Source organism: Oncorhynchus masou, chromosome 6 (assembly GCF_036934945.1).
Source record: "Oncorhynchus masou masou isolate Uvic2021 chromosome 6, UVic_Omas_1.1, whole genome shotgun sequence".
Lineage (NCBI taxonomy): Eukaryota > Metazoa > Chordata > Actinopteri > Salmoniformes > Salmonidae > Oncorhynchus > Oncorhynchus masou.
Genome location: NC_088217.1, coordinates 4,099,812 through 4,124,311, shown reverse-complemented (window position 1 = coordinate 4,124,311; position 24,500 = coordinate 4,099,812). Strand labels below are relative to the sequence as shown.

Sequence of the window (24,500 nt, the reverse complement as noted above, 5' to 3'; positions counted from 1 at the left end):
ACCAGACTAGCAGCAGCAGAGAGCACCACCAGACTAGCAGCAGAGAGCACCGCCAGACTAGCAGCAGCAGAGAGCACCACCAGACTAGCAGCAGCAGAGAGCACCACCAGACTAGCAGCAGAGAGCACCACCAGACTAGCAGCAGAGAGCACCACCAGACTAGCAGCAGAGAGCACCGCCAGACTAGCAGCAGAGAGCACCACCAGACTAGCAGCAGTAGAGAGCACCGCCAGACTAGCAGCAGAGAGCACCGCCAGACTAGCAGCAGTAGAGAGCACCACCAGACTAGCAGCAGTGGAGAGCACCACCAGACTAGCAGCAGAGAGCACCGCCAGACTAGCAGCAGTAGAGAGCACCACCAGACTAGCAGCAGAGAGCACCGCCAGACTAGCAGCAGTAGAGAGCACCACCAGACTAGCAGCAGAGGAGAGCACCGCCAGACAAGCAGCAGAGGAGAGCACCGCCAGACTAGCAGCACCAGAGAGCACCACCAGACTAACAGCAGAGAGCACCACCAGACTAGCAGCAGCAGCAGAGAGCACCACCAGACTAGCAGCAGCAGCAGAGAGCACCACCAGACTAGCAGCAGAGAACACCACCAGACTAGCAGCAGCAGAGAGCACCACCAGACTAGCAGCAGAGAACACCACCAGACTAGCAGCAGCAGAGAGCACCACCAGACTAGCAGCAGAGAGCACCACCAGACTAGCAGCAGAGAGCACCACCAGACTAGCAGCAGAGAACACCACCAGACTAGCAGCAGCAGAGAGCACCACCAGACTAGCAGCAGCAGCAGAGAGCACCACCAGACTAGCAGCAGCAGCAGAGAGGAACACCAGACTAGCAGCAGAGGAGAGCACCGCCAGACTAGCAGCAGCAGAGAGCACCACCAGACTAACAGCAGAGAGCACCACCAGACTAGCAGCAACAGCAGAGAGCACCACCAGACTAGCAGCAGCAGCAGAGAGCACCACCAGACTAGCAGCAGCAGCAGAGAGCACCACCAGACTAGCAGCAGCAGCAGAGAGCACCACCAGACTAGCAGCAGAGAACACCACCAGACTAGCAGCAGCAGCAGAGAGCACCACCAGACTAGCAGCAGAGAACACCACCAGACTAGCAGCAGCAGAGAGCACCACCAGACTAGCAGCAGCAGAGGGCACCACCAGACTAGCAGCAGAGAACACCACCAGACTAGCAGCAGCAGAGAGCACCACCAGACTAGCAGCAGCAGCAGAGAGCACCACCAGACTAGCAGCAGCAGCAGAGAGCACCACCAGACTAGCAGCAGCAGCAGAGAGCAACACCAGACTAGCAGCAGAGAGCACCACCAGACTAGCAGCAGCAGCAGCGTGGAGAAGAGGTTTCTCTGAATTGGCAACCAAAGAGTTAAATTCTGTTCCATAAACTCTCCCGTGCTTCAAGAATCGCCTGGAAGCTACTTGTGCAGGCTTTAAATACTGATTTGACAGATCACATTTTACACACAACCTGCCACTGAGAAAATAGCCCACGACCACCACCACCACTACTACTACTACTACTAGCCCCAGCAGCTCCTGGTGTGTTCAAACACACACAGGGACACGATGGGAACTCTGAGAGTGTTATTCCTCTTGTCCTTTACACTGTCACCGTGGGTGCTCTGCTCAACTGGGAAACACTTTGACCAGGACTCAACACTCAGACTGGAACAACAGGATGTACTGCTGAATAGAGAAGCTAATCTGGAAGCAAAGAGGTCTAAGGTAGGCTATAAACTGACTTGATCACATTGTATTTTCTAGTATTGATTAATGACTAACTATAGTAAGTCAATAATAAATAGGTTAATGATAAGTTATAATTCCTATACACTCAAATATACCTGCTCGTAGTTTGATTAAATTAAGTAATTTCAAACATCTTGCATGGTTATAGCTGGGATTTATTTAATAAAATGATTCTTTAAAGATATCATTCTTATTTTTCTTATGATACAATTTAATTGATAAATGTTATATTCAATATATCTTTACATCGGTGTAACTAGAGGCAAATAATGTAACTAGAGGCCAAAAAAATTTCTGGTGGTGCTCAATTTCCTTAAACATTTGTGATTTATACTTTGAATACTATTAGTCCACTTCCCCTTAGAACATCCAGCTTCTTCTTCTTCTTCTTCTTCTTTTTTTATGCAAACATTGTTTTATTCATTTCACTTGTAAACAGCTGATCTACACCAAGACTTGAGTACATTACATGAGTTTGTCAGTGGCATTTCATTGTTCCACCTTTTTAATTTATATTCTTACGGCGGAAATCATTTTGAATCCCGGTTATACCTTTTCTTCCCCTTATTTGAGAAATCAAACCATTGTCCCTTTTCATTGGAAGCATTCCCATTGGGAAGGAGCCAGCGCGTTGGCCCAGTCTAATTCCTCTCTCTCCCCCCAGTCTGAGTCTAACAGCTGGGCTGTCGGTCTGCCCAGAGCTCCAGACACGGTGAGTCCAGACTCACAGTGATTATGATTAGTCAGCACAGTAAGGGGCAGGGCTACCGCTTACAGGAGGCTCCACTGCTCTAGTACAATGGAGGTTCCAGTCTGAAGAACTCACATCCAAACAGCAGCCCCGGTCTGGCTGCCAAGGGGCCCCACTCCTCTTGTTGCCAAGGGGCCCCACTCCTCTTGTTGCCAAGGGGCCCCACTCCTCTTGTTGCCAAGGGGCCCCACTCCTCTTGTTGCCAAGGGGCCCCGCTGCTCCTGTTGCCAAGGGGCCGAAGCTTAGGGCTCACATGTCACATGTCAGTACACACAACCAGTAGGTCACATGTCAGTACACACACACAACCAGTAGGTCACATGTCAGTACACACACACAACCAGTAGGTCACATGTCAGTACACACACACAACCAGTAGGTCACATGGGGGAGAGGTGTTGTGCCGTGAGGTGTTGCTTTATTTGTTGTTTTGAAACCAGACTTGCTGTTCACTTGCGCTAACAAATCGACAGGTAGCGTAGTAGTTAGAGCGTTGGGCCAGTAACCGAAAGGTTGCTGGATACCCGAGGTGACAAGGTGAAAATCAGTCGGTCTGCCCCTGAACGTTGTAAAGAAGAATTTGTTCTTAACTGACTTGCCTAGTTAAATAAAAAGGTTAAATAAAAAGGTTAAATATAATTATGAGGGGAGTTCCATGCACTCATGGCTCTGCAAAATACTGTACACTTCCTTCTCGACCTGGAGACAGTGAAAAGACCCCTGGTCTAAAGACAGTGAAAAGACCCCCGGTCTACAGACAGTGAAAAGACCACCGAGAGTGGTCAGAGTCAGTAGGAGTGGCTATAGAGTCAGCTACCATCCTCAGTAGGAGTGGCTATAGAGTCAGCCACCATCCTCAGTAGGAGTGGCCATAGAGTCAGCTACCATCCTCAGTAGGAGTGGGTATAGAGTCAGCTACCATCCTCAGTAGGAGTGGCTATAGAGTCAGCTACCATCCTCAGTAGGAGTGGCTATAGAGTCAGCTACCATCCTCAGTAGGAGTGGGTATAGAGTCAGCTACCATCCTCAGTAGGAGTGGCTATAGAGTCAGCTACCATCCTCAGTAGGAGTGGCTATTGAGTCAGCTACCATCCTCAGTAGGAGTGGCTATAGAGTCAGCCACCATCCTCAGTAGGAGTGGCTATAGAGTCAGCTACCATCCTCAGTAGGAGTGGCCATAGAGTCAGTAGGAGTGGCTATAGAGTCAGCCACCATCCTCAGTAGGAGTGGCTATAGAGTCAGCTACCATCCTCAGTAGGAGTGGCCATAGAGTCAGTAGGAGTGGCTATAGAGTCAGCCACCATCCTCAGTAGGAGTGGCTATAGAGTCAGCTACCATCCTCAGTAGGAGTGGCTATAGAGTCAGCTACCATCCTCAGTAGGAGTGGCTATAGAGTCAGCTACCATCCTCAGTAGGAGTGGCTATAGAGTCAGTAGGAGTGGCTATAGAGTCAGCCACCATCCTCAGTAGGAGTGGCTATAGAGTCAGCCACCATCCTCAGTAGGAGTGGCTATAGAGTCAGCTACCATCCTCAGTAGGAGTGGCTATAGAGTCAGCCACCATCCTCAGTAGGAGTGGCTATAGAGTCAGCTACCATCCTCAGTAGGAGTGGCTATAGAGTCAGCCACCATCCTCAGTAGGAGTGGCTATAGAGTCAGCTACCATCCTCAGTAGGAGTGGCTATAGAGTCAGTAGGAGTGGCTATAGAGTCAGCCACCATCCTCAGTAGGAGTGGCTATAGAGTCAGCTACCATCCTCAGTAAGAGTGGCTATAGAGTCAGCTACCATCCTCAGTAGGAGTGGCTATAGAGTCAGCCACCATCCTCAGTAGGAGTGGCTATAGAGTCAGCTACCATCCTCAGTAGGAGTGGCTATAGAGTCAGCCACCATCCTCAGTAGGAGTGGCTATAGAGTCAGCTACCATCCTCAGTAGGAGTGGCTATAGAGTCAGTAGGAGTGGCTATAGAGTCAGCCACCATCCTCAGTAGGAGTGGCTATAGAGTCAGCTACCATCCTCAGTAAGAGTGGCTATAGAGTCAGCTACCATCCTCAGTAGGAGTGGCTATAGAGTCAGCTACCATCCTCAGTAGGAGTGGCTATAGAGTCAGCTACCATCCTCAGTAGGAGTGGCTATAGAGTCAGTAGGAGTGGCTATAGAGTCAGCCACCATCCTCAGTAGGAGTGGCTATAGAGTCAGCTACCATCCTCAGTAAGAGTGGCTATAGAGTCAGCCACCATCCTCAGTAGGAGTGGCTATAGAGTCAGCTACCATCCTCAGTAGGAGTGGCTATAGAGTCAGCCACCATCCTCAGTAGGAGTGGCTATAGAGTCAGCTACCATCCTCAGTAGGAGTGGCTATAGAGTCAGCCACCATCCTCAGTAGGAGTGGCTATAGAGTCAGCTACCATCCTCAGTAGGAGTGGCTATAGAGTCAGCTACCATCCTCAGTAGGAGTGGCTATAGAGTCAGCTACCATCCTCAGTAGGAGTGGCTATAGAGTCAGTAGGAGTGGCTATAGAGTCAGCCACCATCCTCAGTAGGAGTGGCCATAGAGTCAGCCACCATCCTCAGTAGGAGTGGCTATAGAGTCAGTAGGAGTGGCTATAGAGTCAGCCACCATCCTCAGTAGGAGTGGCTATAGAGTCAGCCACCATCCTCAGTAGGAGTGGCTATAGAGTCAGCTACCATCCTCAGTAGGAGTGGCTATAGAGTCAGCTACCATCCTCAGTAGGAGTGGCTATAGAGTCAGCCACCATCCTCAGTAGGAGTGGCTATAGAGTCAGCCACCATCCTCAGTAGGAGTGGCTATAGAGTCAGCTACCATCCTCAGTAGGAGTGGCCATAGAGTCAGCTACCATCCTCAGTAGGAGTGGCTATAGAGTCAGTAGGAGTGGCTATAGAGTCAGTAGGAGTGGCTATAGAGTCAGTAGGAGTGGCTATAGAGTCAGCCACCATCCTCAGTAGGAGTGGCTATAGAGTCAGCTACCATCCTCAGTAGGAGTGGCTATAGAGTCAGCCACCATCCTCAGTAGGAGTGGCTATAGAGTCAGTAGGAGTGGCTATAGAGTCAGCCACCATCCTCAGTAGGAGTGGCTATAGAGACAGTAGGAGTGGCTATAGAGTCAGATACCATCCTCAGTAGGAGTGGCCATAGAGTCAGCCACCATCCTCAGTAGGAGTGGCTATAGAGTCAGCTACCATCCTCAGTAGGAGTGGCTATAGAGTCAGATACCATCCTCAGTAGGAGTGGCTATAGAGTCAGCTACCATCCTCAGTAGGAGTGGCCATAGAGTCAGCCACCATCCTCAGTAGGAGTGGCCATAGAGTCAGCCACCATCCTCAGTAGGAGTGGCTATAGAGTCAGTAGGAGTGGCTATAGAGTCAGCCACCATCCTCAGTAGGAGTGGCTATAGAGTCAGTAGGAGTGGCCATAGAGTCAGCCACCATCCTCAGTAGGAGTGGCTATAGAGTCAGCTACCATCCTCAGTAGGAGTGGCCATAGAGTCAGCCACCATCCTCAGTAGGAGTGGCTATAGAGTCAGTAGGAGTGGCTATAGAGTCAGCCACCATCCTCAGTAGGAGTGGCTATAGAGTCAGCCACCATCCTCAGTAGGAGTGGCCATAGAGTCAGCCACCATCCTCAGTAGGAGTGGCTATAGAGTCAGTAGGAGTGGCTATAGAGTCAGTAGGAGTGGCTATAGAGTCAGTAGGAGTGGCTATAGAGTCAGTAGGAGTGGCTATAGAGTCAGTAGGAGTGGAAATAGAGTCAGTAGGAGTGGCCATAGTCAGCCACCATCCTCAGTAGCTTTCCATCTAAGTTGTCAATGCCAGGAGGTTTGTCATTATTGATCGATCATTTTTCCACCTCTCCCACAGTGTTTGTTCTTGGCATTTCCTCTACCAATGAAGTAATCATAAAGACAATTGGCAACATCAAATGGTTTTGTGATGAATAAGCCATCTGATTGGATGAAAGATGGAGCTGAATGTGTCTTTCTGCCCATAATTTCATTTAAAGTAATTACATTTTTTTGTATTCCATCATTCTCTATATCATTGAGCTTAGCTTCAGAATACAGTTTCTTATTATTTTGTTGAGTTCAGTCACATCATTTCTCCATTTCAGTCAGACTTATTTGCCACTCATTTTGCTCCATCTCCTTCAGCCATACAGTTGTTCAATTCCTCATCGATCCCATGGAGCCTCAACAGTTCTAACAGTCCGTTGTTCAATTCCTCATCGATCCCATGGAGCCTCAACAGTTCTAACAGTCCGTTGTTCAATTCCTCATCGATCCCATGAAGCCTCAACAGTTCTAACAGTCCGTTGTTCAATTCCTCATCGATCCCATGGAGCCTCAACAGTTCTAACAGTCCGTTGTTCAATTCCTCATCGATCCCATGGAGCCTCAACAGTTCTAACAGTCCGTTTTTCAATTCCTCATCGATCCCATGGAGCCTCAACAGTTCTAACAGTCCGTTTTTCAATTCCTCATCGATCCCATGGAGCCTCAACAGTTCTAACAGTCCGTTTTTCAATTCCTCATCGATCCCATGGAGCCTCAACAGTTCTAACAGTCCGTTTTTCAATTCCTCATCGATCCCATGGAGCCTCAACAGTTCTAACAGTCCGTTTTTCAATTCCTCATCGATCCCATGGAGCCTCAACAGTTCTAACAGTCCGTTTTTCAATTCCTCATCGATCCCATGGAGCCTCAACAGTTCTAACAGTCCGTTGTTCAATTCCTCATCGATCCCATGGAGCCTCAACAGTTCTAACAGTCCGTTGTTCAATTCCTCATCGATCCCATGGAGCCTCAACAGTTCTAACAGTCCGTTTTTCAATTCCTCATCGATCCAATTTGTTCCTGTCGTGTTTGTAAACACCCTGGTAGGTTGATTAATAACCTGAACCAGATTACAGGCACTGTTTACAGTGAGAAGCTTCCTGTTGAGTGGACAGCTCGATGAAAACCAGTCAATATTCAGGACCCCAAGAAAGTAGACCTCTCTGTTTACATCACATACACTATCAAGCACTTCACACATATTATTTAGTCACTGACTGTTCGCACTTGGTGGCCTAAGGCAACACCCCAAAAGAAGAGGCTTTAGATGAGGCAGGTGAACCTGCTACCACAACACTTCAATAACACTTGACATGAGATCTTCTCTAAGCATTACAGGGATATGGCTCTGAATATATACAGCAACACCTCCCCCATAAGCATTCCTGTCTCTTCTATAGATGTTATATCCTTGTATTGCTGCTGCTGTATCAACGGAATGATCTAAGTGAGTCTCAGAAAAGGCTAATGTATGAATGTTATCTGATGTTAGCAAGTTACTGATTTCATGAACCTGATTTCTTTAAGGCTTCATATATTAATATGGGCTATTTTCAGCCCTTTCCTGTGTAGCTTATTAAAGATGATATGGACATAATATGGAAAAGAGCAAACAAAGCAAGAGGGGAAAAAACAGACATTATTCAGCAGTCCCATTGATCAGTTGGTGTGTGTGCTGCGAGGGTGGGAACAAATAGGAACGTTCCAATAGAGGACAACGGAGGTTCCAGTCCAGACACTAACCGTGTCAATAGAGGACAACGGAGGTTCCAGTCCAGACACTAACCGTGTCAATAGAGGACAACGGAGGTTCCAGTCCAGACACTAACCGTGTCAATAGAGGACAACGGAGGTTCCAGTCCAGACACTAACCGTGTTAATAGAGGACAACGGAGGTTCCAGTCCAGACACTAACCGTGTCAATAGAGGACAACGGAGGTTCCAGTCCAGACACTAACCGTGTCAATAGAGGACAACGGAGGTTCCAGTCCAGACACTAACCGTGTCAATAGAGGACAACGGAGGTTCCAGTCCAGACACTAACCGTGTTAATAGAGGACAACGGAGGTTCCAGTCCAGACACTAACCGTGTCAATAGAGGACAACGGAGGTTCCAGTCCAGACACTAACCGTGTCAATAGAGGACAACGGAGGTTCCAGTCCAGACACTAACCGTGTCAATCAGAGTGAACCGTGTCAATAGAGGACAACGGAGGTTCCAGTCCAGACACTAACCGTGTCAATCAGAGTGAACCGTGTCAATAGAGGACAACGGAGGTTCCAGTCCAGACACTAACCGTGTTAAATCGGAGTGAACCGTGTCAATAGAGGACAACGGAGGTTCCAGTCCAGACACTAACCGTGTCAAATCGGAGTGAACCGTGTCAATCAGAGTGAACCGTGTCAATCAGAGTGAACCGTGTCAATCAGAGTGAACCGTGTCAATAGAGGACAACGGAGGTTCCAGTCCAGACACTAACCGTGTTAATCAGAGTGAACCGTGTCAATAGAGGACAACGGAGGTTCCAGTCCAGACACTAACCGTGTTAATCAGAGTGAACCGTGTCAATAGAGGACAACGGAGGTTCCAGTCCAGACACTAACCGTGTCAATAGAGGACAACGGAGGTTCCAGTCCAGACACTAACCGTGTTAATAGAGGACAACGGAGGTTCCAGTCCAGACACTAACCGTGTTAATAGAGGACAACGGAGGTTCCAGTCCAGACACTAACCGTGTTAATAGAGGACAACGGAGGTTCCAGTCCAGACACTAACCGTGTCAATCAGAGTGAACCGTGTCAATAGAGGACAACGGAGGTTCCAGTCCAGACACTAACCGTGTCAATAGAGGACAACGGAGGTTCCAGTCCAGACACTAACCGTGTCAATAGAGGACAACGGAGGTTCCAGTCCAGACACTAACCGTGTTAATAGAGGACAACGGAGGTTCCAGTCCAGACACTAACCGTGTTAATAGAGGACAACGGAGGTTCCAGTCCAGACACTAACCGTGTTAATAGAGGACAACGGAGGTTCCAGTCCAGACACTAACCGTGTCAATCAGAGTGAACCGTGTCAATAGAGGACAACGGAGGTTCCAGTCCAGACACTAACCGTGTCAATAGAGGACAACGGAGGTTCCAGTCCAGACACTAACCGTGTCAATAGAGGACAACGGAGGTTCCAGTCCAGACACTAACCGTGTCAATAGAGGACAACGGAGGTTCCAGTCCAGACACTAACCGTGTTAATAGAGGACAACGGAGGTTCCAGTCCAGACACTAACCGTGTTAATAGAGGACAACGGAGGTTCCAGTCCAGACACTAACCGTGTCAATCAGAGTGAACCGTGTCAATAGAGGACAACGGAGGTTCCAGTCCAGACACTAACCGTGTCAATAGAGGACAACGGAGGTTCCAGTCCAGACACTAACCGTGTCAATCAGAGTGAACCGTGTCAATCAGAGTGAACCGTGTCAATAGAGGACAACGGAGGTTCCAGTCCAGACACTAACCGTGTCAAATCGGAGTGAACCGTGTCAATAGAGGACAACGGAGGTTCCAGTCCAGACACTAACCGTGTCAATAGAGGACAACGGAGGTTCCAGTCCAGACACTAACCGTGTCAATCAGAGTGAACCGTGTCAATAGAGGACAACGGAGGTTCCAGTCCAGACACTAACCGTGTCAATAGAGGACAACGGAGGTTCCAGTCCAGACACTAACCGTGTCAATCAGAGTGAACCGTGTCAATCAGAGTGAACCGTGTCAATAGAGGACAACGGAGGTTCCAGTCCAGACACTAACCGTGTCAAATCGGAGTGAACCGTGTCAATAGAGGACAACGGAGGTTCCAGTCCAGACACTAACCGTGTTAAATCGGAGTGAACCGTGTCAATCAGAGTGAACCGTGTCAATCAGAGTGAACCGTGTCAATAGAGGACAACGGAGGTTCCAGTCCAGACACTAACCGTGTCAATCAGAGTGAACCGTGTCAATAGAGGACAACGGAGGTTCCAGTCCAGACACTAACCGTGTCAATCAGAGTGAACCGTGTCAATAGAGGACAACGGAGGTTCCAGTCCAGACACTAACCGTGTCAATCAGAGTGAACCGTGTCAATAGAGGACAACGGAGGTTCCAGTCCAGACACTAACCGTGTCAATCAGAGTGAACCGTGTCAATAGAGGACAACGGAGGTTCCAGTCCAGACACTAACCGTGTCAATCAGAGTGAACCGTGTCAATAGAGGACAACGGAGGTTCCAGTCCAGACACTAACCGTGTTAATCAGAGTGAACCGTGTCAATAGAGGACAACGGAGGTTCCAGTCCAGACACTAACCGTGTTAATCAGAGTGAACCGTGTCAATAGAGGACAACGGAGGTTCCAGTCCAGACACTAACCGTGTTAATCAGAGTGAACCGTGTCAATAGAGGACAACGGAGGTTCCAGTCCAGACACTAACCGTGTTAAATCGGAGTGAACCGTGTCAATAGAGGACAACGGAGGTTCCAGTCCAGACACTAACCGTGTTAAATCGGAGTGAACCGTGTCAATAGAGGACAACGGAGGTTCCAGTCCAGACACTAACCGTGTTAAATCGGAGTGAACCGTGTCAATAGAGGACAACGGAGGTTCCAGTCCAGACACTAACCGTGTCAATCAGAGTGAACCGTGTCAATAGAGGACAACGGAGGTTCCAGTCCAGACACTAACCGTGTTAAATCGGAGTGAACCGTGTCAATAGAGGACAACGGAGGTTCCAGTCCAGACACTAACCGTGTTAAATCGGAGTGAACCGTGTCAATCAGAGTGAACCGTGTCAATCAGAGTGAACCGTGTCAATAGAGGACAACGGAGGTTCCAGTCCAGACACTAACCGTGTCAAATCGGAGTGAACCGTGTCAATCAGAGTGAACCGTGTCAATAGAGGACAACGGAGGTTCCAGTCCAGACACTAACCGTGTCAATCAGAGTGAACCGTGTCAATAGAGGACAACGGAGGTTCCAGTCCAGACACTAACCGTGTCAATCAGAGTGAACCGTGTCAATAGAGGACAACGGAGGTTCCAGTCCAGACACTAACCGTGTCAATCAGAGTGAACCGTGTCAATAGAGGACAACGGAGGTTCCAGTCCAGACACTAACCGTGTTAAATCAGAGTGAACCGTGTCAATAGAGGACAACGGAGGTTCCAGTCCAGACACTAACCGTGTTAAATCGGAGTGAACCGTGTCAATCAGAGTGAACCGTGTCAATCAGAGTGAACCGTGTCAATAGAGGACAACGGAGGTTCCAGTCCAGACACTAACCGTGTTAAATCGGAGTGAACCGTGTCAATCAGAGTGAACCGTGTCAATCAGAGTGAACCGTGTCAATCAGAGTGAACCGTGTCAATCAGAGTGAACCGTGTCAATAGAGGACAACGGAGGTTCCAGTCCAGACACTAACCGTGTTAAATCAGAGTGAACCGTGTCAATAGAGGACAACGGAGGTTCCAGTCCAGACACTAACCGTGTTAAATCGGAGTGAACCGTGTCAATAGAGGACAACGGAGGTTCCAGTCCAGACACTAACCGTGTTAAATCAGAGTGAACCGTGTCAATAGAGGACAACGGAGGTTCCAGTCCAGACACTAACCGTGTTAAATCGGAGTGAACCGTGTCAATAGAGGACAACGGAGGTTCCAGTCCAGACACTAACCGTGTTAAATCGGAGTGAACCGTGTCAATAGAGGACAACGGAGGTTCCAGTCCAGACACTAACCGTGTTAAATCGGAGTGAACCGTGTCAATAGAGGACAACGGAGGTTCCAGTCCAGACACTAACCGTGTTAAATCGGAGTGAACCGTGTCAATAGAGGACAACGGAGGTTCCAGTCCAGACACTAACCGTGTTAAATCGGAGTGAACCGTGTCAATCAGAGTGAACCGTGTCAATCAGAGTGAACCGTGTCAATCAGAGTGAACCGTGTCAATAGAGGACAACGGAGGTTCCAGTCCAGACACTAACCGTGTCAAATCGGAGTGAACCGTGTCAATCAGAGTGAACCTTGTCAATCAGAGTGAACCGTGTCAATAGAGGACAACGGAGGTTCCAGTCCAGACACTAACCGTGTTAAATCGGAGTGAACCGTGTCAATCAGAGTGAACCGTGTCAATCAGAGTGAACCGTGTCAATCAGAGTGAACCGTGTCAATCAGAGTGAACCGTGTCAATCAGAGTGAACCGTGTCAAAAGAGGATCGCGATGGAAATAAGCCTTTGGGTATTATTTTGGTTTTAGCCTCAATCATTTGTAAATGTATGTAATGTTGTCTCCAACTGGAGTCTATTACTTATAATCCTTAAATCAATTAAAAACATTCCTACAACGTTAGGTAACGTTCCAACACAGTCCCAATGGACCAGAGAACTCCCATACAAACAGCTCCCCCGGAGCAGTCTGCCTAGGGGCCACCCTTCTCCTCCTGCCTAGGGGCCACCCGTCTCCTCCTGCCTAGGGGCCATCCTTCTCCTCCTGCCAAGGGGCCACCCGTCTCCTCCTACCAAGGGGCCACCCTTCTCCTCCTGCCTAGGGGCCACCCGTCTCCTCCTGCCTAGGGGCCATCCTTCTCCTCCTGCCAAGGGGCCACCCGTCTCCTCCTGCCAAGGGGCCACCCGTCTCCTCCTGCCTAGGGGCCATCCTTCTCCTCCTGCCAAGGGGCCACCCGTCTCCTCCTACCAAGGGGCCACCCTTCTCCTCCTGCCTAGGGGCCACCCGTCTCCTCCTGCCTAGGGGCCACCCGTCTCCTCCTGCCTAGGGGCCACCCGTCTCCTCCTGCCAAGGGGCCACCCGTCTCCTCCTGCCAAGGGGCCACCCGTCTCCTCCTGCCTAGGGGCCACCCGTCTCCTCCTGCCTAGGGGCCACCCGTCTCCTCCTGCCTAGGGGCCACCCGTCTCCTCCTGCCTAGGGGCCACCCTTCTCCTCCTGCCTAGGGGCCACCCGTCTCCTCCTGCCAAGGGGCCACCCGTCTCCTCCTGCCAAGGGGCCACCCGTCTCCTCCTGCCAAGGGGCCACCCTTCTCCTCCTGCCAAGGGGCCACCCGTCTCCTCCTGCCTAGGGGCCACCCGTCTCCTCCTGCCAAGGGGCCACCCGTCTCCTCCTGCCAAGGGGCCACCCGTCTCCTCCTACCAAGGGACCATCCTTCTACTCCTGCCAAGGGGCCACCCGTCTCCTCCTACCAAGGGACCATCCTTCTCCTCCTGCCTAGGGGCCACCCGTCTCCTCCTACCAAGGGACCATCCTTCTCATCCTGCCTAGGGGCCACCCTTCTCCTCCTGCCAAGGGGCCACCCGTCTCCTCCTACCAAGGGACCATCCTTCTCCTCCTGCCAAGGGACCATCCTTCTCCTCCTGCCAAGGGGTCATCCTTCTCATCCTGCCAAGGGGTCATCCTTCTCCTCCTACCAAGGGACCATCCTTCTCCTCCTGCCAAGGGGTCATCCTTCTCCTCCTGCCAAGGGGCCACCCTTCTCCTCCTGCCAAGGGGCCACCCGTCTCCTCCTACCAAGGGACCATCCTTCTCCTCCTACCAAGGGACCATCCTTCTCCTCCTGCCAAGGGACCATCCTTCTCCTCCTGCCAAGGGGCCATCCTTCTCCTCCTGCCAAGGGGCCATCCTTCTCCTCCTGCCAAGGGGCCATCCTTCTCCTCCTGCCAAGGGGCCATCCTTCTCCTCCTGCCAAGGCACCATCCTCCTCCTACCAAGGGACCAAAAGCTCAGGTCTTGAATGTTCTGTGAACATTATGTACGCTTACATTCCAAGTCTCCAACAGAACAGAACTGAGGTTGAATCCAGTCTGAAGAGCTCCCATCCAAACAGCAGCCCTGGTTCTGTAGCCAATGGGCTAAAACTCAAGGACCACTAAGCAAACACAACATTCTTTGAATATTCCTACAATGGTTAGGTAACATTCCAAAGCATAAGCAGAGCGGAGGTCGGTTCCAGTCTGAAGAAGTCCTATCCAAACAGCAGACCTGCTACAGCTGCCAAGGGGTCAGGGCTCAGAGCCTGGAGAAGTGGGGGAGTCAATATTTGAGTAGGCAGTTGAACACCTGGAAAGACCTGACCGCTGCCTGCTACACTCTGCTGGGCTCCACACCAGTTGACAACCAGTGGCTACATAGTTCAAGGTTCAACAGATCTCAAGGACATGGGGGAAGGAATCCTTATTATACGAGGCAGCGGCCAGACACCTGAAGAGCAGGGTTCAAAATACGCAACTTCTCTTTCGGGTGCCTGACATCGAAATATTTTATATTTAAAATTCTTACAAGGGTAATAACCATGCTAACAAAAGCTGGCAGATTACTGGAGAAGATGGGAGATTATATGACAGTGCTCTCCCAAATACAAAACAAAGGATGGAGCAAACAATGTGAATAACTGCCTCGTCTACTTGCTGCAAAATGTACCATATGAACTGAAAATTGCGTTGCACGTGTTTACTGCCCAAAGCCTGGTTTCTCAAAAACATTTTCAGACTAAGTTCTTCCTTAGAACATTCGTAGGAGCACCTGTTAAATCTCCAAGCTGTTTCCTAGAAAAACAACAACATTTTTTTCATTAACTTTGCACTTGAAAACGCTCGTAAAATCGATCGCAAGTGGTCTGAGGCTCGTAATCTAACGAGCCTCAGACCAATTGTAGAACAGCGAAGTGTATCGTTAAGATGCCTTTTTTATTTTTTTTTTATACCTCCCACGTTACTTTTATTCAAAAGAAGATCTCTGTTAAACCTAGAATCAACATGGTTTATCACTCTCTGTGACGGCGTAAACGTTAAACAAGAAACAACGTTGACTTCGAATACAAAAGTTGCCCATGTCTTTGATACAAACAATTGATTGATTGATTGATTGATGCGCACATGTTAGGCACCGTTCTCTCTCCGTGGTGTTCTGTCTTTGCAATTGATACGAACGATTGATTGATTGATTGATTGATTAATCCTGACAGTGTTACTCTACAGTGTTACTCTACAGTGTTGCCCCTAACAGTGTTGCCCCTAACAGTGTTGCCCCTAACAGTGTTACTCTACAGTGTTGCCCCTAACAGTGTTGCCCCTAACAGTGTTGCTCTACAGTGTGGCTTTACAGTGTTAATCCTAACAGTGTTAATCCTAAGAGTGTGACTCTACAGTGTGACTCTACAGTGTGACTCTACAGTGTTAATCCTAACAGTGTTAATCCTAAGAGTGTGACTCTACAGTGTGACTCTACAGTGTGACTCTACAGTGTTAATCCTAACAGTGTTAATCCTAAGAGTGTGACTCTACAGTGTGACTCTACAGTGTTAATCCTAACAGTGTTACTATACATGTTACCCCACAGTCTTACTCTACAGTGTTAATCCTGACAGTGTGACTCTACAGTGTTAATCCTGACAGTGTGACTCTACAGTGTGACTCTACAGTGTGACTCTACAGTGTTAATCCTGACAGTGTTACTCTACAGTGTGACTCTACAGTGTTAATCCTAACAGTGTTACTATACATGTTACCCCACAGTGTTACATGTTACCACTGATAAACTGAATGACCATAGAAAGTTTTGGAAGGCTATTAAGTCAATGTCTGGCAACAGTAATGTTAATGAATTATCGTCATGTGTTTTGTAGGACTCTGTTTCTGTATATGACAAAACTGAAATGCTGAATTGTTTCAATGAGCACTTTGTATCATCTGGTAGGCTGTTTGATTCAGTGTCCTCTGTCTCTGTACAACCCTGTGTGGATGAACCAGTGAGAGCTGGTCAAACTTTTAGCTTTTTGCCATTCTCAGTGCAGGAGGTACATAAAAGCCCTGAAATCCTTAGATCAGAGAAAGCCTGCAGGTCCTGATCTTCTTGATCCTTGCTTTTTAAAACTGGAAGCGGCTTTCATAGCTGAACCTATTACATATCTGTTCAATCGAACTCTGGAACGTAATTAAATTCCAAAGATCAAGAAAGCCAGCATTTGTCCTACCACTTTTAAAAGGGGGTGATCCAACTCTTTTAAATAATTATAGGCCAATCTCAAAGCTGTCACCCCTTTGAATATACGTGAAACCCTTGTGAGTGAACAGTTAAGAGTTATTATTTCTATTAAATCAATGTACCAATCGGGCTTCAGGAAGAAGCAGAGCACAATTACAGCAGCCATGAAGGTTTTAAATGATATCACTGAAGCCATTAACAAAAAACAGCACTGTGTCTCACTTTTTATTGATCTCTCTAAGGCGTTTGATACAGTTGATCATGCTATACTAAGGCAGAGATTGTTGAGTGTAGGTCTTTCGGAGCATGCAGTTGTATGGTTAGCTAACTATCTGTCTGATAGAACTCAGTGCACTCAATTTGATGGGCTCATGTCTGTTAAATTGTCTGTCTTTAATGGTGTGCCCCAAGGCTCTGTACTTGGTCCTCTCTTATTCACGATTTATATAAATGATTTAGACAAACATTTTTATTTTAGGAATAAGGCCTGTTTTTCTTTTGAAGCCAGAAGGAGGCTCGTATCAGCTACATTTATGCCTTTACTAGACGATGGGGATATTTTATATATGAATGCTTCCGCTCAGTGTTAGAGATCAATTGACACTCTTTACCATGGAGCATTGAGATTTATTTTAAACTGCAAAACCCTTATGCACCACTGCCCTTTGTATACCAGGGTTGGCTGGCCTTCTCTAGTCACTCGTAGGGATTCAGCGAACCCTAACAGTGTCGGTCTACAGTGTTAATCCTAACTGTGTGACTCTACAGTGGTAACCCTAACAGTGTGACTCTACAGTGGTAACCCTAACAGTGTGACTCTACAGTGGTAACCCTAACAGTGTGACTCTACAGTGGTAACCCTAACAGTGTGACTCTACAGTGGTAACCCTAACAGTGTGACTCTACAGTGGTAACCCTAACAGTGTGACTCTACAGTGGTAACCCTAACAGTGTGACTCTACAGTGGTAACCCTAACAGTGTGACTCTACAGTGGTAACCCTAACAGTGTGACTCTACAGTGGTAACCCTAACAGTGTGACTCTACAGTGGTAACCCTAACAGTGTGACTCTACAGTGTTAATCCTAACAGTGTGACTCTACAGTGGTAACCCTAACAGTGTGACTCTACAGTGTTAACCCTAACAGTGTGACTCTATCCTCCACTAGAGAGAGGCAGCAGTGTTGTGGCTGGGAGAGGACTATGACTCCAGCATGGTCTTCCTGGCTGCTGATGAACCAGACAACGCCCCAGCTGAGGGGGGTGACGCCTCGGGTAAGACAACAGTTCTACCTGCCTCTTCTTCCCTGTCTCTCACTGCACCTCTCCCTGACTCCTCTCCTCCCTCCCCGACTCTCACTGCCTCCTCTCCTACCTACCCTCCCTCCTTACCTCCCCCTGCCTCCTCTCCTACCCTCTCTCCCACTACTAACTCTCCTAACCCCCCTCCCTGCCTCTCACTACTACCCCCCCCCGCCTCTCACTACTACCCCCCCTTCCTACAGCTCTCTGCCTCCCCTCCTACCCTCCTTCCCCGCCTCCTCCCCTACCCTCCCTCCTTGCCTCTTCTCTTCCCCTCCTTCCCCTCCTACCTTCCCTGCCTCCTCTCCTACCTCTCACTGCCTCCTCTCCTACCCTCCTTCCCTACCTCTCCCTGCTTCTTCTCCTACCCTCCTTCCCTACCTCTCCCTGCCTCCTCTCCTACCCTCCTTCCCTACCTCTCCCTGCCTCTCCCTGCCTCCTCTCCTACCCTCCCTGCCTCCTCTCCTACCCTCCTTCCCTGCCTCCTCTCCTACCTCTCCCTGCCTCCTCTCCTACCCTCCTTCCTTCCCTGCCTCCTCTCCTACCCTCCTTCCTTCCCTGCCTCCTCTCCTACCTCTCCCTGCCTCCTCTCCTACCCTCCTTCCCTGCCTCCTCTCCTACCCTCCTTCCTTCCCTGCCTCCTCTCCTACCTCTCCCTGCCTCCTCTCCTACCCTCCTTCCCTCCTTCCCTGCCTCCTCTCCTACCTCTCCCTGCCTCCTCTCCTACCCTCCTTCCCTCCTCTCCAGTGTCCTAGTATTTGAACCCAGGTCTGCTCAGGACCTTGTTGTCTACTCTATACAGCAGGCAGCAGCTGAGCTTTTTAAAAGCATTACTTAGAGGAAGAAACCTCCCTACTTGGCTATATCCTCCATTATAGTAACAGAGGCCCCTATGATATCTGGGCTACCAGGACTTGGCTTCTAGAGCCATGATATCTGGGCTACCAGGACTTGGCTTCTAGAGCCATGATATCTGGGCTACCAGGACTTGGCTTCTAGAGCCATGATATCTGGGCTACCAGGACTTGGCTTCTAGAGGAGCATTGACCACGTTGTTAAACTAACACACCCTACATGTGGACAGTTTAGACAACCATAGCCAGTGCTATTGTCAATGAATAAATCATTTCAGAAGTATTCTATAAAAAGAGAGCATGATAATATGGTGCCTTACATATATGTCGCCAGGCTTGAGACATCTAAATCTAAATCAAATAAACTATTAAATTAATTCTGTGTCTCCAGAGCTGCCCACATGCCTGCTGTGTGTGTGTCTGACCGGCTCTGTGTACTGTGAGGAAGTTGTTCCTGAGATGACTGCTGTGCCAACCCTGCCCAAGGAGACTGCCTACCTCTACGCCCGCTATAACAAGATCAAGAAGATCACCAATAAAGACTTCGCAGATATCGGTATGGGGGGGGGGGGGGGAATGAAACATTCAGGGAAACTTTCCCCACAGTTATGAATGTATGAATTTCCGGGGGGGTTCTCCAGATATCCTGGGTTGAATGATTCCTAGTTGGAGAATTTCCTGCCTGCATATTACCTTGAGAATCCAGATACCACTTCAACTGGGATTTATAGAAACCTGGGAACTTTGGGAAAATTTACAGTACTTTGCTAGGTGATTCTGGCCTTCAAGTTTCGTTTGGCTTGCTGTCTTCTCTAACATTTTTCACACCGTCTCCCTAATACAGTAGCTGGAAGACAACCATGTTGAGGAAATTTCATTCAGGAAATTAAGAAATAAAGATAAAAGATGGACATTTTCGGAGGGTCGGTAGACATATGGTGGATATATAAATGCTCCCTTTAGTTGGATATATTAGTGGATGTTATGCGGGCCCCTACAGGCTCCACTCCAGACCCCCCTCCAAGCTTCCTCCAGGCCCGGCCCTCCAGGCCCCCCTCCAGGCCCGGCCCTCCAGATCCCCCTCCAGGCCCGGCCCTCCAGGCCCCCCTCCAGGCCCGGCCCTCCAGGCCCCCCTCCACTGATATAAGTAAAAACACAGCTAGATTTAAAAGCTGACAAGATGTCTTTTTTTTTGGCAAACTCTTCCAGGTCTCCATCTTCTCTTGCCATTTAGAATGCAGAAGTTTAAAAGGCGTAACTGTCAGAAGGAAGACGATGAAATCCTCCATGTGTCTGGCGTGTGCATGTGGGCAGAACAAATCTAAATATTGCATAACTCACTTGATCTATGAGAGCTCGGCCTATAGCTTAGTGTTGTGTTACAGAAAACAACAATACTGCAGTTTGTAACCTCCAAAATGGACAATTAAGTTCCAATTCATTCTACGTCAATGACTCTGAAGAGAACCGACCTGACGTAGGTTTATTCTAAATATAGATTGAGTAAAAATCAAAGATCTAACTTATAATATAATTCTATTTTTTTTTGGGTGGGGGGGGGGTTCTTCCTCAGTGACTCTGAAGAGAATCGACCTAACGGGGAACCTGATCTCGGAGATTGAGGAAGGAGCGTTCTCTAAGCTGACCCTGCTGGAGGAACTCAATTTGGCTGAGAACCAACTTGTCAAGCTGCCCATGCTGCCCGGCAAGCTCACCACCTTCAACGCCAACCACAACCGGCTCAAAACCAAAGGTGTCAAGGCCAACGCCTTCAAGGTATAATGAAAGGCCATGAAATACAAATAGATTCCATTAATTGAATGCATTTATTTCACCCCGATAGGTCTTCGTCAGGCTTGACATTATCACGCAATGTTTTGAACAATGCCTATTTACCTTAGGTGCTTGACTGAGGCTCATTCGGTGGCTGATTTGAGCTTTGCCTGGACGAACCCCCCCCGACCCCTTGCCTGGACAACCCCCCCCCCCCGACCCCTTGCCTGGACGACAACCCCCCCCCCCCCCCCTGACCCCTTGCCTGGACAAACCCCCCCCCCGACCCCTTGCCTGGACAACCCCCCCGACCTCTTGCATGGACAAACCCCCCTCCCCCTGACCCCTTGCCTGGACAAACCCCTTGGATTTCTTCACCTGTTTTTTGCATTACATGTTGGGATTCAAAAATTCTGCGAATTGCATATATTTGCATATATAATTATAATTGTATATATTTCCTCAGACTTTGACTACAGAGTATGTTATGCAGATTGTTGACAAAAAATATATATATAATTTAACGTCATTGACTCATGGAGCTGAGTACATATGCAGCCACTACTACAAAACATAGTGGCTGCATATGTACTCAGCTCCATGAGTCAATGACGTTGACTGCAGCTGTGAGTCTTCTTGGGTTAGTCTGGATTGTGACATATTTGACCATTATTCTTTTCACAATTATTCCAAGCTCTTTCAAGATGTTGAGGGATCATGGCTAGATGGTCTTGCCATAGAATTTCAAGCCGATTTAAGTCAAAACAAACTTGGCCAATCAGGAACATTCAATGTCTCTTGGTAAGCAACTCCAGGGTAGATTTGGCCTTGTTGTTGGTTATTGTACACCTGAAAGTTCAATTCCTCTCACAGACGCTGGTGTAAAGAAGACTGAAGCAGGTTTTCCTATAGGATTTTGGCTGTACTTAGTCCAATCTCATTTATTTTTATCCTGAAAAACTCCCTAGTCCTTGCCGATGTCAAGCATACCCATCCCATGATGCAGCCACCACCATGCTTGAAATTAAACAGGCAGTTACTCAGTGATGTGGAGGCTTTGCTTTTAGGCCAAAAAGCGGTATTCCTTTGCTGTGATTTTTTCTCAGTATTACTAAGGTGCCTTGTTGCATGTTTTGGAATATTTCTTTCTGTCTATTTGTATCATTATTGTGGAGTCACTGGAATGCTGTTGATCCATCCTCAGTTCTCCCATCACAGCCATTGAATTGCAGCTGTTTTAAAATCCTCAAATGGCATCATGATAACATCCCTGAGCGGTTACCTTCCTGTCCTGCAGCTCAGTTCAGAAGGTCGACGGTACCTTTGATGTTTCTAGGTGGTTGAACAATTATTAACTTGGCCATGCTTAAATAGATATACAATGTCTTTCCCCCCCCCCCCCCCCATCTACCAATCACTACCCTTCTTTATGAGGCTTTCGAAAAGCATCCTGGTCTTTGTAGTTGAATCTGTGCTTGAAATTCACTACTTGACTGAGGGACCTTATAGATGTTGTATGTATGGTGGATAGAGGAAGGGTTAGTCATTCAAAAAAAAAATCAAGTCAACCCTACTATTTCACACAGTGACTTCATGTCATTTATTATGATGTGATTTGTTAAATCACATATTTCTCCTGAACTAATTTAGGTTTTTGTTTGGGGGGGAAAAAGGGTCTGAATACATACTATTTAGTTATCCATTTGTTATTTATTTTAGAGAAGAAAACAAATCCACATCCACTTCTCCCATTTTGACATTACAGAATATTTAGTGTAGATGGATTTAATTATAACTATCTACACAAAATATTCTGTAATGTCAAAGTGGGATTAAAATGGATTTTAATATTACAGAATATTTAGTGTAGATAGTTACAATTAAATCCATTTTAATCCCACTTTGTAACACAATAACGTGACGAAATCCATGAATAGTTTTGCACGGCACTGTATGCTGTTTATTTTGGTGTCGTTGTTTCCACCATACAGAAACTGGAGAAGCTGATCAACCTGTTTCTGGGAGACAATGCGCTGGAGGCTGTACCAGTGATCCCGGAGAGCGTCCGCATTGTCCATCTGCAGGTCGGTACTACGCAGTGATGACGGTCTTGACTTCTGCTTAGAGGCTACGAAATTGGGAGGAGTCCCTCTCTACTTACGTCCTTGTGATTTCGACGGGAATCCTCCGAAATGGGATTTCTGATAAACATGAGAACTTTGGGAAAGTTCCCAGAATTGTGCGACTCCAATCCCGACTGCGACCCCAATCCCGACTGCGACCCCAATCCCGACAGCGACCCCAATCCAGACTGCGACCCCAATCCCGACTGCGACCCCAATCCCGACTGCGACCCCAATCCCGACAGCGACCCCAATCCCGACTGCAACTTAAATCCCAACAGGGCCCCCAATCCCGACAGCGACCCCAATCCCGACAGCGACCCCAATCCCGACAGCGACCCCAATCCCGACAGCGACCCCAATCCCGACAGCGACCCCAATCCCGACAGCGACCCCAATCCCGACAGCGACCCCAATCCCGACAGCGACCCCAATCCCGACAGCGACCCCAATCCCGACAGCGACCCCAATCCCGACAGCGACCCCAATCCCGACAGCGACCCCAATCCCGACAGCGACCCCAATCCCGACAGCGACCCCAATCCAGACTGCGACTCAAATAGTTTTGCTGGCACCATCGGAGGGTCATGAGAGTAATCATGAATCTAACTTTGGTCTTCCATCTTCTCTCTACAGAACAACAACATCACGGATGTCACCTCCGAGACGTTCTGCAAGGGCAACAACACGTACTACGTCAGACCCAACCTGATGGAGGTGAGGTTGGATGGGAACCCAGTGCTGCTGTCCAAGTACCCCAACAGCTTCACCTGCCTCAAGTCTCTCCCCGTCGGACAGTACCGCTAAACAGACTCCCTTGGAGGGGAAGAAGAGGTCTTCTGCTCTGACGTCATTGGGACTTCCTGGTTAAATAAAACGTTTCAATAGAAAGACATGCATCTTCTACAGGGGCGTATTACAGTCACATGAAATGTGAAGTTTGCGGATAGACAGCCGTGTAATGAATAGATCCAACACGATTTCGTATTCCACTTGACAACGACAAGACTAATCTACACCATACATTCCATTTATGTCTGAATGTTCTTCTGTAAAATTGTGTCTTTCTCGGTCTCTTTCAGAAGACTAGCGGCTGGGATTGATATGTTAGCAAGCTAGGCCAACGTTGACTACAAAAGCTTTGAACGGAACGCCTGTTTTCTGATTTATAAAAAGGTTATTTTACATTTGTATTTGTTCAAGTTTATGTTCCAAGACCAAATCAGCTAAGTAGTCGGGGAGACTTTGTAAATACACCTTTTTCTTTGGATGTTTGCTTTTGCATAGTGTTTGACTTCTTTAAAACGTTGAGTCAAGCTTTTGGCTTTCTTTCCGAATTCTGTGAATTACTTTCATGTAAACTGGTTCCTAACTTAACAACTCAAGTAGAAGTTGATGAGAAAATATATATCTTTGAAATACGTATATAGTGATGTGAAACTAATGTGCCTGTGCTCTCAACATCGTAAGCTTTGATATTAAAAATGGTCAAATGAGAGGAGGTATTATTTTCTTTTGATATTAAAAATGGTCAAATGAGAGGAGGTATTATTTTCTTTTGATATTAAAAATGGTCAAATGAGAGGAGGTATTATTTTCTTTTGATATTAAAAATGGTCAAATGAGAGGAGGTATTATTTTCTTTTGATATTAAAAATGGTCAAATGAGAGGAGGTATTATTTTCTTTTGATATTAAAAATGGTCAAATGAGAGGAGGTATTATTTTCTTTTGATATTAAAAATGGTCAAATGAGAGGAGGTATTAAGTCCTTTTGATATTAAAAATGGTCAAATGAGAGGAGGTATTATTTTCTTTTGATATTAAAAATGGTCAAATGAGAGGAGGTATTATTTTCTTTTGATATTAAAAATGGTCAAATGAGAGGAGGTATTATTTTCTTTTGATATTAAAAATGGTCAAATGAGAGGAGGTATTAAGTCCTTTTGATATTAAAAATGGTCAAATGAGAGGAGGTATTATTTTCTTTTGATATTAAAAATGGTCAAATGAGAGGAGGTATTATTTTCTTTTGATATTAAAAATGGTCAAATGAG

General features: G+C 47.7%; 2 protein-coding genes across 3 annotated transcripts in view; one reads left to right on the top strand and one right to left on the bottom strand.

Moving 5' to 3' along the window:
- The window catches only part of cenpp (centromere protein P), a 197,939-nt gene that overhangs the window by 110,029 nt on the left and 63,410 nt on the right, over positions 1-24,500 (bottom strand). The window lies entirely within an intron of this gene.
- On the top strand, positions 1,372-24,028 carry ogna (osteoglycin, paralog a). 2 transcript variants are annotated; one of them, XM_064967421.1, is made up of 7 exons: positions 1,372-1,748; positions 2,437-2,484; positions 17,562-17,667; positions 18,940-19,104; positions 20,122-20,324; positions 22,313-22,405; positions 23,081-24,028. In XM_064967421.1, the coding sequence occupies exons 1-7, from the start codon at positions 1,590-1,592 to the stop codon at positions 23,249-23,251; spliced, it is 945 nt and encodes a 314-aa protein (XP_064823493.1). In that variant the 5' UTR covers positions 1,372-1,589; the 3' UTR covers positions 23,252-24,028. The 2 variants fall into 2 exon arrangements, with proteins under 2 accessions (XP_064823493.1, XP_064823494.1); XM_064967422.1 differs by lacking the exon at positions 2,437-2,484 and having other exon boundaries at positions 1,380-1,748.

What these genes read in the sequence shown, in the direction of transcription:
- ogna (XM_064967421.1), top strand. Translation starts at nt 1,590, where the DNA reads ATGGGAACTCTGAGAGTGTTATTCCTCTTGTCCTTTACACTGTCACCG. An exon ending in TGGAAGCAAAGAGGTCTAAG is followed by an intron (nt 1,749 to 2,436) that starts GTAGGCTATAAA and finishes CTCTCCCCCCAG; the next exon opens with TCTGAGTCTAACAGCTGGGC. An exon ending in TAAAGACTTCGCAGATATCG is followed by an intron (nt 19,105 to 20,121) that starts GTATGGGGGGGG and finishes GTTCTTCCTCAG; the next exon opens with TGACTCTGAAGAGAATCGAC.